This window comes from Pteropus medius, unplaced genomic scaffold (assembly GCF_902729225.1).
Source record: "Pteropus medius unplaced genomic scaffold, Ma_sr-lr_union100, whole genome shotgun sequence".
NCBI classification, from domain to species: Eukaryota; Metazoa; Chordata; class Mammalia; order Chiroptera; family Pteropodidae; genus Pteropus; species Pteropus medius.
In genome coordinates this window covers 3856174-3872546 of record NW_024344253.1, presented here as the reverse complement: position 1 = coordinate 3872546, position 16373 = coordinate 3856174, and the positions used below count along the sequence as shown (strand labels likewise).

General features: G+C 34.5%; 1 protein-coding gene across 1 annotated transcript in view; it reads left to right on the top strand.

Annotated features, from left to right (window-relative positions):
- Positions 1-15: 15 nt before the first annotated feature.
- Positions 16-16373, top strand: part of SASS6 (SAS-6 centriolar assembly protein) — a 36467-nt gene continuing 20109 nt past the window's right edge. Inside the window, 9 exon segments of the mRNA XM_039869561.1 lie at positions 16-131; positions 133-329; positions 5732-5792; positions 7570-7649; positions 8066-8170; positions 9071-9242; positions 9875-9940; positions 10804-10923; positions 14792-14983. Of these exon segments, the coding sequence (XP_039725495.1) occupies positions 42-131; positions 133-329; positions 5732-5792; positions 7570-7649; positions 8066-8170; positions 9071-9242; positions 9875-9940; positions 10804-10923; positions 14792-14983 (1083 nt within the window). The 5' untranslated portion in view covers positions 16-41.

The window sequence follows — 16373 nt, the reverse complement described above, 5'->3', positions numbered from 1 at the left end:
CCCTTAACAAAGATGGCTGCCTCGGGTCCCGCCACGCGTTAATGCCCGGAACTACAACCCCACGCCCTGCAAAACCGGAAAAGGCTGATGGTGGCTGGCGGGGCCCAAACCTCCTTCGCCTTCCGTCTATTTTTTTTCCCCGCCTCCTCAGCGGAAGCCGAGCGCCAAACTCAAACTTTAGCTGGACTTGTACACCTTTCAGGCCAGTCCCGCCTGTCGGGCCTGTTGGACTTTTCCGCACACCCGCCGGGGCAGCGGTCCAACATGAGCCAAGTTCTGTTCCAGCAGCTAGTCCCGTTGCAGGTGAAGTGCAAAGACTGCGAAGAGAGGTGAGGTCCGCGTTCCCGGGTGCCCGCGAGTGGCGGTTGGGGTCGGGCCAAGGGGGGAAGATGGCGGCTCCGGCCAGTGGGCACCGGTCTGTGGCTGGGCGTGGGGCCGGTGTTCTCGGGACGCCGAGACGGACCCAGCTTGGACCTAGTGGTTACCTCTTTCACCGAGTCGGCTGTTGCGTAGGGTACGGAATGGTGTGAGGAAATGGGAAGCTGACCCGCATCTGGTTAATGTCAAAAAAAAAAAAAAAAAAAATCTCAACTCTGAACGGAACCGTGGAGATTATAGTTTTATTTACTCTTTGCTTTTGACAGATAAGAACTGTGACCCAGAGAAGTTAAATAATTTATGCGAGGGCTCACAGCGAGTTCACGGCAGGGCTGGCTCTAGGACTCAGGCCTTGACCCTCAGCCTTTATTTACGCTCTCCTTTGAGTCATATTGGAAGTAAATCTAAGCTTCAATTTAAGAAAATTTAGTTTTATGGTGTCTTGCCTCTTCACATTTAATAAAAATAAAGTAAGTTACATTTATTCGGCTACAGAGAATAGGGAAACGAGAAATTTCATTCATTTATTTTTTCATTCAGTAAATTTTGCCGACTTGCAAATCACCTTGCTGGGCAGTGGAGATACAGTAGTCAGAAAAAACAGTTCTTGTCTTCGTACAGTTTACTGTCCAGCGGGATAGGAAATAAAGGCCCACCTCACAAGGAAACGAAGTTAACAACTTTAAGGCTATGGTATTATTGGGGTTAAGTAGAGAGAATTGACTGGGAGTCAGGAGATTTCAATTGTGTCTCAGTTGCACCACTCAAGAGCGGTCTCTGAACCTTAAGTTTCCTCATTTGTAAAATTGATAACATGCCTACCCATGTGAGGATCAAATATGAAAATGTGGTAATGTGATGTAAAAAATGAAGACATTGGTTCATTGAGTTGCCAGTAATGCGAAACTAGTATATAGTTTAATTAGTTCCAAAATCCGTTGGCAATTCAGGCAAGGAGATAGCACTAAAACCAGCACCTGGGGGTGGAGATCTGTAGGTTATTTCAGTTGGTCATTCTTTTGTGCTGCCCACCGAGGGAACCGCATGTGGTTATTGGACATTCGAATTGGAGCTAATTGGAATCGATGTGCCATGAGAATAATATGCACAAAGTATTTAGAAGACTTACTATAAAAAAAAGGAATGCAAAATATCTCAATTTTTATATTACTCATATGTTAAGATGACAATATTTGCAGTATATTGAGTTAAAATAGTTAAGCTAATTTACCTTTTTTAATTTTTTTAATGTGGCTTGTAGAAAATTTAAAACTGCATATGTGGCTCATGTGGACAAAACCTTTCTAGAATGATTATAAAAAGATGAAAGAAAGGTGAGGGCATTGTTTCTGATTCCAACATTGAAACTCCTACCTCTTTTTCATCTCATTACATTTTAACTTCCACAGCTGATAGTCTTAAAAAAAAAAAAAAACCAAAAAACAAAGAGTGTATTGGACCATGGCTAGGGAAAAAAAAAAAGACCAGGTGGTCCTGGGGCATGAAGTCTAAGCTACTAGCAACAGTGCCAGGTGAAAAAGCCATCCTGGAGTTGTCAAGTTTTTATACATCAAGAAGGGGGATGAAAAATGTAAGTTGTTTTTACAAGAATTTCCACTGGCTATAGATTCAGGGGGTGGGAGGTCAAGCAGGGCTAAGCAGAGTCGGAAAGGAAGAAGCGTCTGCTCCTGTGGATTACCTGTGGGCAACAGATTGGAAAGTTCATGTGTAAGCCAGAAGTGGAGGCTTCTTGGGTTTGATGGCTCCTGGCTATTCTCTCTTAGATAATTGCAGAAATCATCCCCTGGAAGTTAGTCATAAATTCCAACAGATGTACAGGAATGTGAGCAGTCTTTTTTCAGCTGACACACAGGTATTAACTGGTTGCTTATTCCTGTTTCTCTTACTCTCTGGCTACTGTAATTTAATTTAGAACACCTCAGAATTTTTTTTTTCTGTCAATATTATCAACACAGTTATCTTTTAAAAACACTATTTCAGCCTTTCACTCTTCCTGTTTAGGAACTTTTCATGTATTCATGTCACCTATAGCAGGGGCCAGCAAACTAGAACCCATGGGCCAGATGGCCCACTGCCTGTCTTTGTAAATAAAATTTTATTGGAATGCAGCCATTCTCATTTGTTAAAGAATTGTCTGTGGCTGCTTTTGTGCTACAAGGGCAGAGATGGGTAATTGTGACAGAGATCTAATGGTCCACAAAACCTAAAATATTTGATGCCTGGCCCTTTACTGAAAAAGTTTGCTGACCCCTGACCTAAAGTAAAAACAATGCAGACTCTTCAGTTAAGTTTTCAAGGGCAGTTCAGCTCAACAAATAAATTTATGAATACTTAACTATGTACCAGGAACTGTCCTAGGTGCTGAGATTATAAAGCTCTCTGCCTCCACCCCCAACCACCACCAACAAAAAACGTTTTCATTCTGGTCCTCAAAGAACTCACCCTTTAATAGGGGAAACAAAAGATTTTCCTTCGAAGAGACAGCATAGCACGGGTTTGAGTTCAGGCCCTGCAGCTGGACTGTCTGAGTTTAAATCCCAGTTCTGCCACATATTGACTGATTTTATACAATTTTTTTTTTAACTTAACGTCTCTGCCATTTTTAAGTTGATAATAAAAGTACCTGCCTCGTGGGATTATTATGAACATGAAATGAGTTAATACATGTAAAGTGCTCACTTAGAACAGTGCCCAGAGCATACTAAGCATTTACTAAACATTATTAAAGTGTGATTAATGCATGAAGCAATATAAATATACCAGAGTCACAGAAAAGGAGGAAATTCAATTGAAAACAGTGGCGATGCTGAGAGAACTCTGGAGGAAAGTGATGCAAATTTTTAAGCCTGTGATTTGACACCAACGTGCTTTTTCATTTTGTTTCCCAGCTCCTTGCCCCAATATACTAGTCACACTAGACTACTCGTTAGCTTCTAAATGTACCTGATAATCTCTAGTACCATAACTTTACTCCTGCTTCAAATGCTTCCCTCTGCCTCAAATGCTTTATCTTTCATAACCTTTAAGGGCTGTCTTAAATCTCTTCACCACAGCGACCTTTTCAAAGTTGCCTACGTTGAAATTAATTACCCTCATTGATTTATTAAATAACATGCTAAATGATCTGAGTTTCAATTTGGACTCTGCAATGTGACCTTAACCGGGTTTGTAACTGTGCACCTCAGGTTCTTCTTTTGTAAGACAGAGATAATGTTTACGTAACAAGATTGTTACTGTTAAATAAGATGATATATTTAAGGGGCCTGGCAGTTAGTCGTGTAGATACTTAATTATTGTGACCCTTTCCTCCCCTCTTTTGAAGCCCTAAAACACAATCAGAAGCAGATCTGGAGTAAAGTCATTTAATCTGATCTCAGTTTGAGGACATGACTGTGTTTACTTCTGTTTGTATCCCTAGCACCCAGCACAGTACCTGGCTTAGAGTAGCCTTTGTTTGTTTGAACTGAGAGTTTAAGGCCACAGCTACTAGGTGGCAGAGGTGGGCTGGAATCCAGTTCTGCTCATGCCAAATTTAACTGAAAGGGAAGATGTTATGCAGATTCATGCATTGTTGAGTGTGACATTTATTTTGAGAAATAGCATTTTTAATTGAATTTTTATTTTGTTTTATATTGTTCCTATTTTCATTAACCATGACAATGGAGAAAATAAGACTTGTAATTTCAGATAGTATATCCTCTGAAAGCTTAGATTTTTCTATAAGATTTTGGGGCAGGGGTTGAAGTAAACATGGGGAATAGATTTAATTTATGGGCATTTCCTCCTCTTTTTCCTCCCAACATCTAATGCATATAGACATTTGGAATATATGCAGCAATATCATTAATATAATGGGAAAATTATCATATTAATATAACTTCTAGTATTTAAAGAATATTAAGTGGATGCTTCTTGAATTTTTTTACAAGTTTATCAAGTGTGACAGGACTTACAAAACTGTAACTCATCATAGTGATTTAGTTACCAACTACAATGCCATACCACTATGGCAGTATGTACAAAAAAAAAATCTTCAAAAGATTAAAACCAAATATAATGACATTATAGAGCTGAAAAGACCCTCATAAACCTCAGTTATCTTACAAATTAGGAAATTGAAAGGATTCTCCCCATCAAGAATGCTTAATTTAAGTGTGTAATTGGAATAGCATCTAATTTGCTTCACATTTATTGCTCTAGATACTAGAAATAGAAACAAAACATTCTCTTGTTTAAAAGACAGTTCTTCCCATCTTCATGGTTTTCACCAGTGCTGCTTGTTCGTTTTCAGATAACAGAATTTAAATTCAGACAAGTCAGAATTTAAAAAAATCCAAACCATTGAATCTGGCCTTGGTCAACCATCACCAAGTTTTTCCATCAATTATCAGTAGTAGATAATTAGTAGTAAAATATGGAAAAGGTTTGAAACACATCTTTAGAAGAAAACTTAAAAATAGAACAAATTCTTTTTGTTTTCTTGCATTTCAGCGAAAGACCATTGTTTAATTCTAGCAGAATAGTTTGCCAACCACTTAGGCAGAGATTTTTTTCTTTTTTTTTTTTTTTACTAATTTCTCTCTTTATTTCTTCAAATAAATTTCTTCATTTTTTTGTTCAATTTGATTAATGTTTATGGGCACCATTATTTATACGCTTCTTTTTGATACTGGATTCTTTAAGGGACAATGTAGAATGTGGAAAGCTATGGTTTCTTCCTCTTAGGGTTTAGAGTTACTCTAGGATAAGACAGATAGTAATAAATGTGTTGACAATGGTTCTGTGGATTATATTGCATAGAGAGTATACTGAGCATATGTTGTCTCTGGTTCTGAAAAAAAAATTGTATATGCATAAGGGTAGGAATCATTTCTTTGACTCTAAAAATTCCAATATTTTAATATTCACATTTTAAGTTCTTCAAATGCATTTTTTAATAAGTCATTCGATTATTTGAATTGGTAATATTTTTAATGTGCAAAGTTATTAAACTGATGATTTGTCTTTCAATAAATGCTCTTTTAGAACCAGGGCGTTAAGATTATATACCAGGCTAGTACTAGGTATTGCAAATCATTTATCTCATTTAATCCTCACAGGAACCCTGTTTTACTGGAGATAAAAATTTATCTCAGGTTAAAAACCTGATTACTACTTGTGGAAGAACAAGACCTTAAACTTCAAATCCAGAGTGGCCAACATCTGTTCATAAGTTAGGGAATACCTGTGGAAGATGTTGTAGCTTAAAGTGGAAAATTTAGCTAATGCAAATGATAATGATTACTCATTTCATGTGACTGTTTCTGATAGTTGGGCATATCTTTTCATACAGGAGAGTAAGTGTTAGAGTGAGCATTGAACTACAATCAGTTTCTAATCCAGTTCACAGAAAGGTTGGTATTCATTTTTCTTGAAATATAATTTCTGTACATTATAGGTAATTGTTTTTGTTCTTTAAGAATGTGAGATCTTGTTACATCCATCTTTTTAATTTTGGGCCATTTTGTAACTTGCAGATCCATGGTGGAAGAATATACTAAGACAACAACCAAGAGATTATTATACCATATATTTCTAAAGTATACAAAAATGGGGATTGAGAGAACAGATTCCTTAGGTTTGCCCAATACAGTTATGAATGCTAGAATGTTTATGGCTACCCTATAGAATTGGCCTTTCATGGTTTAAATTTGAGAACAGAATGAATTGAAGCTCTGCAGGGAAATATTCTTGAATTGTTACCTTTGGAAGAGGCATTTAGAGCATCAGTCCTTTGTGGTCTTCAAAAGTATGAGTCATTAACATGTGAGTACAGAATAGAAGGCTGAGAAATAGAGCATCTGTTTTCTCTGTGTCATAGCTTTCCTAAAACATATTCAAGGATCTAGTAGCATTAGTAGCAGCTTCAGTTTTATTTTTTTTATAGCACCTTGGTGTGGATTTCAAAAGTACTTTCAAGTACAACACAGGGAATATAGTCCATAATATTGTAATAACTGTATGGTGTCACGGTGTACTAGATATATGGGTGATCACTTCGTAAGTAATATAAATGTCTAACTACTATGCTGTACACCAGAAATTAATATAATATCGAATGTCAACTGATTGAAAAAAAAAGAATTAAAAAGTACATCAGTGGAAGCTGCCCTAGGAAAAGGACATTCTGAGGCAGAGCAAATACCTAGCTTGCTAATTTTCCAGGATAGAGATTATTTATTACACTTCTTTCATGTTATTTCTTATGCCTACTATGCCTCTTCATTTTCTACCTTTACTCATAAGTGGTTTAGATTTTTCTAGGACCCTTAACAATTCCTCAGTACCCACAAGTAGATTTCAGGTGGACACTTATTCTTAACATGAATGTTTATTTCTTTATCAGTCCTCCATCATCTGTATGTTAAACCTGTTTATTTCTTTATCAGTCCTCCATTATCTGTATATTAAACCTGTTTTCTTTATACCACTGTTCTCTGAAGTACATAATTTCTATGTACTTTTCTGTCAGCTTTAGCTACTGTGATGGTCTGCCACACTGTAAACTTAAATACCTGGAAAGTGGTCTTTATGAACGGTATTGAATTCATTTGAAACTGAAAACAGATGGGGTTCCACTTCAGTGGCCACCTGTAGTATGAGAGAATGGGCTCTTAGGAAGAAGCCCTGGCAACATGTCACCTGATACTCCTTCTTCTGCCTGGGAAACAAACGCTCCTTTTTTTCTAGGGTGGATGATTGTTTGTAATTTCTGCTGATGTACTTGCCACTTTTGAAATACCAGACAACTAACTTGAAAGAAACCGAAAATATAATTGAATATGATATAGTCAGTGGTAAAGAATGTTTTGTCCTGGTATCATAGTTCAGCAAGGGCTGGATCTGAGTTTTCCTAAGCCTCTGCTAGGATGATATTCCTAAATTTAAAACTCCTAGCATTTACTTACCTTTGTAGACCCCCATGTGTCTCTCAGAAGCAGAATATCTACCCCTTTTTAAGATTTTAAGTCTGTAAAGACTAATGAAAACCCAGCAGCACCAGAAAATAAAGTTATCTGAAGTATAATGATAATACATTAAATGTTATTGGATGAGTTCACTTCTAAGAAGGAGGAAATTAGTCTAAAAGCCAGATTTACTAAAAACATTAAAAATTACTCTTTCTTTTAGGATTTAGTTATCCGTCTGACTGATGATACTGATCCATTTTTCCTGTATATCCTTGTCATATCTGAGGAAGATTTTCAGAGGTAACTAAATTTATTTTTCTGGTCTTATATTTAGTAATAAGTATGTTTTTAAGTTTTATGAATGTATTGGTACTATTCTCTTTGAAATAAATACCTGTAGGAACATTTAGGTATTTTGGGAACATTAAACTAGTTATAATTATTCAGAATGTTTTTGAAAATAAATATTTTATTGTCAGAGTTTTGTTTAAAATATGTCAGAAACAATAAAAAAAAATAAAATATCTCAGAAAATTGGAGCTTTAGTTAAATTTATTGACCTTTTCTCTCTTATTGAATAAATTCTATAAATATAAAAGTTCCTTTGTTTATTTCTTGATTATGGGTAGTCAGTAAATAAAAAAGAATCTTTCAGGATGTTGAGTATAATTAAAAATAATAATTACATTTAAAATCTTTTTCTGTCTTCTGTACAGTTTAAAATTCCAGCAGGGTCTTCTGGTAGACTTTTTAGCTTTCCCACAAAAATTTATAGATCTCCTTCAGCAATGTACTCAAGAACATGCCAAAGAAATTCCAAGGTAAGTCTCAGGAGAACACTGCATTATTAAACTTCCCTTAAGACAACCTCTTCTTCATAAGACAAGTGGATGGCAAAATATTTTCTATGTATTTTAAGTACCCCTGTGTATTATTAAAACTGGGATTGGGCTCCATTGAATCTCAAATTAATGAATTAATCTCATGATTAAAATCAAATATTTACCCCTTTTCATTTTTGACAGCTATTAAAATCAGTACTATTAATAAATAGCATCAAGTATATATTTTTATATACTTGGAATTTGGAAAAAGAGAAGAATAAGCTTTTGTGTGTTTGTGTATTGATATTCATGCATGCTAATTCATGATCTTTTTATTGTAAAGTTCACCAACATTTTGTATATTGGTCCATCAACCAATGGCTCTTGATTGAATTAATTATTTCATTAGGAAGTACAGGATTATACTTTTCTAATTTCATTATTTTTCTATATTAGTTATAATTTTTCTATAAAGAAGAACTTCCCAACTCTTCCATTAGGGCTATTTGATTACTCTGAAAATTCATACAGGAAAGAATAAATGCTTTATTCTTTTAAATTGTCAATTTTCAAAGTAAGGAGTTGTAACTAGTTATTTTTGTGGTTTCAGTGATTTTTTAAATTTATTTTTTAGTTTTTTGCTTTCCCTCGTCTCATTTTGAACTCATGGACGTTTATATATTCACTCTTTTCTTGTCCATTTATACATTTTACTATTTACACCAATTTACCCAATTTTATCACTGAGAGTTCTTTGATATTGGCCCCTGTGATTCCAATATGCCCCTCTTCCTGATCATTCTAATCATTGATGATCCGTTGAGTCATGGCACATGATTTAATGGATAGTTTCACTATCTCATGAATGTGATATAATGTGATACTTTCTTTCCAAAGGTTTTTGTTACAGTTAGTTTCTCCCGCAGCTGTTTTGGATAACTCTCCTGCCTTTTTAAATGTGGTAGAGACAAATCCTTTTAAGCATCTTACACATCTCTCACTAAAACTTTTACCTGGAAGCGATGTGGAAATAAAGAAGTTTCTAGCAGGCTGTTTGAAATGTAGTAAGGTAAGATTTAAATTTAAGTTATTCTTTTAAAATAAGTACCAAAGAACTCTGATAAATCACTGAAGGGCTGTATTGCTTTTAGTTTTTGTTTTCTGAATAAAGATGTCCAGCAAATGTTTATAACATGTAATAAATTTATTTTATTGTTTTTCATCTGGTCAGGGTACTACAAGGGTAGAACTGGCTCAGGAATTGAGAAATTTAGGTCCCAAGGTTTTTACTAATTTTCAGTGATCTTGGGCAGGTCACTTAAACTCTTGGTGTGATGTTTTCATCAGCTGGTAGTTATGTATGGAAATATCTATCCTATCTTAAATAAAGTATATTACTCTAACTATATGAGGTGTACGGCATGAGGAAACAACATTGGGTTGCCTCTTAAGAGTTTTCAGAAAATCTCTTTAGGCAAATGCTATAGATTGGTGCATCTCAAAATGTAAGGGTATGCAAATTTTCTGGGGATCTTGCTCATGCAGATTGTGACTCAAAAGGTCTGAGGTGGGATCTAAGAGTCTGCATTTCTAACAGACTCCCAGGGTGATGCTGGTGCTGAACTTTGCTACACTTTGATTAGCACAGCTAGATGATTAAGTTAAATTGTAAACTACATAATTTAATTTTTTTATAAACAGGAAGAAAAATTATCATTGACGCAATCACTAGAGGATGTCACTAGGCAACTGAATTTCGCACAAAAGGTAATTCAAATTTCATTTTGTTTTTGTAAGTCATCCAAACATTTGCTCTGAATTGCTTCTTGAATCCAATCCAGGCTTTTGTGTACTTTTCTTTCAGAGCATACTACCACAGAATTCCCTCTCCTTTTTGCCGCCCTTCCCCTACCAGTTAATTATCTTAATCCAATGCTTTTTCTCTTTGATATTTTGTTCCATCCACGCATTTCTGTTATCCTCAGTATGACACATTCCCTCTGTCTTCATTAAATAAGATAATATTTGGTATCTGTCACATGGTAGTTCTCTGCCCCTCATTTACTTACCTCATTCCTCTTGTCTAAAATGGCCTTTCAGCTCCTGTCTTGTAAACCTTTCCCTTCTTTTCTTTTGTTATGTTTAAAATTAATTCATCTGATAGGCTTATCATCATTTCAGTTATGGCTACTACCTTTTTGCCTCTAGTTCTTGAAATTGAGGACCAAAGTACCTGATAAGCTACATGACTTCAGGCAGAAAATATCCTGCACAACATGGACCATCGTGGTACTCTGTGTCACTAGGTTTTATGTGTATAAATGAGCTACTTCTTAGGACTGATTTGCTCTACCGTGGATTGCTTTACTTCTTAATGCCAGAGGAGAGGATTGGGTGGTTACCAGCCAGATTTAACTAAAAGATTAAACATAATTACTTGATCAGTGGGACATTTCAGATGTAAAGTTGCTTGCTTTCTAATCTTAATTTCCTCAACTTTAAAAATCTTTGAGTATGTGTTGAAACCTGTGATTCCATTTTCTTTAATATCCTTGTAAATATTGCCGTGTTTTAATCTGATAACCTGTTTAGGAGACTGTCTTAATATTTTGTATTGAACTCTAATACAGACATTATCAGAAAAAATCCAAGAATTAGATAAGTTACGGAATGAATGGGCATCACACACAGCAGCATTGTCAAATAAGCATTCTCAGGAACTGACAAATGAGAAGGAAAAAGCCTTGCAGGTATGAACATTAAAAAAAACCTGGAAAAATATTTTGTCATTGCTGTTAGTCATTTTGTTAATTATAAAGTAATATATGCTTGCTTTAAAATTTTCAGACTTTACAGAAGTATATAAAAATTAAGTCTCTCCTTTAAAGTCTTACTACCTAGAGATAATCTATAAACATTTTGATGTGTTTTTTCAGACTTTTTTGTATATTTTTAAATAACACATTTATAGAAACTTTATAAATTTTGAAATATGTAAATTATATATAATTATAGATATGTACATACATAGTAGGTTTTGCTTTTGTTCTGTACTAACGAGGTTCTATTGGATATATCGACTAACTTTTTTCAGCTAACGTGACATAGCTGTCATTATCAGTTCAGATATTCCTTTTTAGTGGATGCAGAGTATACATTATTTGGATATAACAAATTATTTACCCAACCGGTGGACATTTAAATGCTTCATAATTTGATTATTGCAAATAATACTGCAATGAACATTCTTTGTTTCTAGAAATGAGATTGCAGTATACCCATATAAAATATTAATAGATATTGCAAATTTGCCACCCAGAAGTACCAAATGGAATCCCAAAACAGTGTTGGCAGTACTTATATATTCATACTCTTGTTACTATTATTAATTTTCTTAATATTTGCCACCTGATAGGTATTACAGTAGCATTAGTTCTAATTTATATCCCATAGATTTTTAGTAAAGATAAGCATCTTTTAAAATGACTCAGCCATTTTTATTCTGTGGATTACCTTTTAATATCTTTTGCTTTTTCTGTGTGACTATCCTTTTCTACTGCTTTGTAGTATGGATTTATTTTTTACCTTTTATATTATAGCTTTTTTAATATTAAATTTTATTTTTGTTTTTATGTACTTCACTAGATGTTTGCTTTTAGGGTACAGCTTGATATTTTTGTGTGTAACTTTCATACGAATTAAGATTCAGAAAAGTGTACCATCTCTCAGGGTTCCTTTATTTGCCTTCTCAATTGCTATCATACTCCCACAGGCGGTCCTCACTCTTCCCACTTCTGTCATCATTGATAAGTTTTGCCTGTTCTTAAACTTCATATATATGGAATCATACAGTATGTACTTATTTGTGTGTGACTTCCTTTACTCGACATGGTATTTTTGAGATTCAGTTCTGTTCTCGTGTATTTCATTTTATTGTTGTGTTGTATTCTGTTATACAAACATACCATAATTTATGTTTTTTCCTGTTGGTAGACATTTGGTATTTCTGATATTTTGCTATTACTAATTAAACTGTAAACATTCTTGTACATGTCTTGTTGTGAACGCGTGGACTCATTTTCCTTGGGTATATATTTACGGTTGGAATAGCTAAGTTCTAGTGTTGGCCTGTGTTTAGTGTTGGTAGATAAAGTGTGTATACTAGTTTACACTGCCATTCTGTGGGTGTGTAATAGTACCTTAATGAGACTTAATGGTTTGTCTGTTTTTTTAGTGTTTTTGAAGAACCACTTTTTCATTTCAGTAATTGGTTCTCAGGAACTGAGAACTGTTTTTACCTCTGTTTCATTAATTGCTGTTATTTACTACATTTTACTACATTTTGGGGTTCTATTTTCAAACAAGTTAGGTTCTAAAAGTCTTATTGTAAGAACATTTGTTTATAAATTCAAATTGACTGAAGTATTTGTTTGTATTCCTTACTGTATTTTTCTAATAGGATTGTGAATTAGTCCTTTGAGACTTTAAAAGCAGGCCGCTCTCTGCTCTTTCTGCTGATATTCTATAGGGCAGTGATTTTTAAAACTTTAATGTACTTCAGAATCGCCTGAAAAATAGAAAACGTAAACATTGTAATCCTATCCTTCACCCTTTCTTTTTCTTTATTTTTAAACAAAAACGGCAAAATTCTAATGATCACTTTATTTTTATTTCCTTTGGCCTCTGTTGCTTTTAGTGTGTTTGATTACCCTGTTAGACAATTACAGTTAGCGTCTTTGCTAGATTGCTTTTTTCATCTTGATTGTTCCTTCAGTGTTTACTTCAAAGGTTGCATTTTCAATTTTATATGGACTCTTTCCTGTTTTATTTCTTTTGCTCCCTTCTGCTCTCCTTTCCAGTTTTCCAAAAATGAGGGAATCCTTAAAGTAATAATGTAAAATTCCCAAAGTATTTTATGAGAGAGAGAATCCCCTCCACTTGTGGTAGGAATGTTTGAATGGGTACACTTTTCTGGAGTGTAGTTTTGGAACTTGTATCAAGCTTTATGTTTGTTTACGTTCTTTGACCTATAATTGATCATAAGGCAATAATCTGAATTTGGGGAGTGTCTGTGTACAAAAATATTAATCATAGTTTTAGTTTTATTTGTAATTGTGAAAAATTGGAAACTTATTGTCTATAGTAGGGCAGGGATTAAATGAATTAAAGTATAGCTATAGGGGAAATATTGTGCAGCTACTGAAGTGTTTACAAAGAGTTTTTTAATGATGTGAGAAGGTACAAATGCTAAGAGAATAAAAAGCATGATTAAATTATATAAATAACTTGATCCTAATTTGTTAAATTTACACATGCATATTGTGCGTGTGTGGTGGGGGTGATGTCAATTTAAATATGTAAATGACTGGAAAGAAATATTCCTGAATCTTTAGAGTGACTCCCTGGATGAGTTCATGATTTCTTTGTGCCTTTAAGAACATGTATAACTTTCATAATCAGAAAAGTATACTTTATTTTTAAAAGATATTTAGGATTTGATAGTGTTCTTCAATAGAAAATTATTAAAATAGGTCTGTGGTTTGATTCAAACAAGCACCAGAGATTACACAGTTAACACCATGTTTAAATTTTACTTTTGGTAGAATGTACTAAATGTAAGATTGAACTAATGAACAATACCTTGCTGATTCCACAACTTTAGGTATTTATTTTTTCATTATGAAACATATATACTTGTAAAAAACTGAAACAGTACAATAGTGTTTAAAGCAAATACTGAAAGTTTCTTATGTACCTACTAATTTTTTTTACACAAATAGGTTCACACTATACTGTTTTGAGGTTTGCTTTTTAAAATCATATATCATTCTTTTTTATTAAAATTATTGGGGTGAAATAGGTTAACAAAATCAAATAGGTTTCAAGTGTACAATAATGTCATATGTATATTGGATTGTGTGTTCACCACTCAAAATTAAATTTCCTTCTGTCACCAAATATTTGACCCCTTTACCCTTATCTACCTCCCCCCGCCCCACCCCGACTCTGCTTTCCTCTGGCAACCAGTAATCCGTTGTCCGTGTCCATGAGTCTTTGTTTGTTTGTCATGTTTGTTTGTTGCTTTCAGTTTTATCCCACACATGAGTGAAATCATATGGTTCTCAACTTTTTCTGTCTGAATTATTTCTCTTAGCACGATAATCTCAGGTTCCATCCATGTGGTTGCAAATGGCAGTATTTCATCTTTTCCTATGGCTGAGTAATATTCCATTGTGCATATGTACCACATCCTCTTTATCCAGTCATCTGTTGATGAAAACTTCGCTTGTTTTCTTGTCATGGCCACTGTGAATAATGCTGCTATGAACATCGAGGTGCATATATATTTGCAGATAAATATTTTCGAGTTTTTTGGGTAAATACCCAGAAGAGGAATTGCTGGGTCATATGGTAATTCTGTTCTTAGTTTTTTGATCATATCTCATTCTTCCCTTAATCTGAAGACTGTTACATCTAAACATATGTAACAAATTATGAATGAGACATAGTGAACAGGGAAATCTTACAATTATATAGAAGAATTGTTTTTCCTTCAAATCTTCTTATATATGTATTTCTGTTTTTTTCTTTGAATTTTGGTACTATGGTATTTAATAGGCACAAGTTCAATACCAACAGCAGCATGAACAACAGAAAAAAGATTTAGAAATCCTGCATCAACGAAACGTCCAGCAGCTACAGAACAGATTGTCTGAGTTAGAAGCAACTAATAAAGACCTAACTGAAAGGAAATATAAAGGAGACTCCTCCATCAGAGAACTAAAGGCAAAACTGTCTGGTGTTGAAGAGGTATCGAGCATTGGATTACTCCCCTCTGCCCAGTATAAAAGAATGTTTTAATATGATGATTTGGTTTTAATTTGGTTATTTTATTATTTGTGCGGGCAGTGCTCCTCTGGATCTCTGCGAGGATCTCTCTGGTGGTAGAGTGATCAGTTCGGATGCTGCAAAAACATTGAGAATCTGAAATCTGATAGAAAGGGCTCATTCCAAACAGAACGGAAGTAAACTTAGATATTTTTGGTTAGAGGCTTGAAGAGCAGCTTTGGCACAGCCCTCAGACTTTTCAGTGAACAGCACAGTTTCTGTAGCTCAGGGTACTCAGTGTTGACAGAGCTAGTTCTTTCAGCCTACTCAGCATATCAAAAAAATAAAGTTTAGTATCTAGTAATAATAATGATAATAATAGCAACGATAATAGCTAATGCTTACTGAATATTTGCTATGTGAAAGGCACTGTTTTATATGCGTTACATATATTAACTCATTTAATTCTTATAATCATTCTTTTAAAGGAGGTACTATTATTGTGCCCATTTCACAGATGATGAAACTAAGAGAAGTTAAGTAACTTGCCCAAGGTTACATAGCCAGTAAGTGGAAGAGCAAGGATTGGAACCCTCTATTATTTGCCTGTCTTTACTATTACCGCCTTGTTCTTTCAGGCAGCAGAGAAATTTTAACAAATCTTGCTATGGTGACACGTTTGTTGATGCTTTGGCATTGATGATAGACTCCTTCCTAGCATTACTATACATTATTGTCATATGAATTATCAGAAGACGTGGATTTTCTTGTTTGTCATGCTTAAATGCAAAGATCGCCATGTTGTTCTAACTCACAAAAATTCCATCTCTATTTCACCAGTCTGTTGGGCTTGGAAACTCTAAAGCCTGACCAATTTTGTCTTCAGATCCTGATAGCATTCTGCCCCTAGAATAGATGTCTTTAGTTAATCCTCCCTACCTTCTTCACCTTGAAGCTTCAGTCTTCATACTACATTAGATAGTCTAAATACTTCACTATAATGCTAATTCTTCTATCTTAGCCCTGAAACTGGCCAGTGTATAAACAATGCTTCATCATGTTGATTTGTATACAATCTAATCAAAACATTTCTTCCAAGATTTGCATAAGACTTGCAAATGAGTTCTGGAGACTCTTTAACCTCTGAGTACTGTTACCTAATTATGTAAAATTATACCTTTTAGGCAATAGTGCACTAAAAATAATTGCTACCATTTGTTGAGTGTTTCCTATGCGCCAGGCAAAATGCTAAGGCAAAAACGCTAAATTTACATAAGGGTTTTTGTGAAGATTAAATGAAATCTATGAAGTGTTTTATTTTACAAATGAAGGAATTGAGATTTAGGGAGATTAAGTAATTCCAAAGATAACA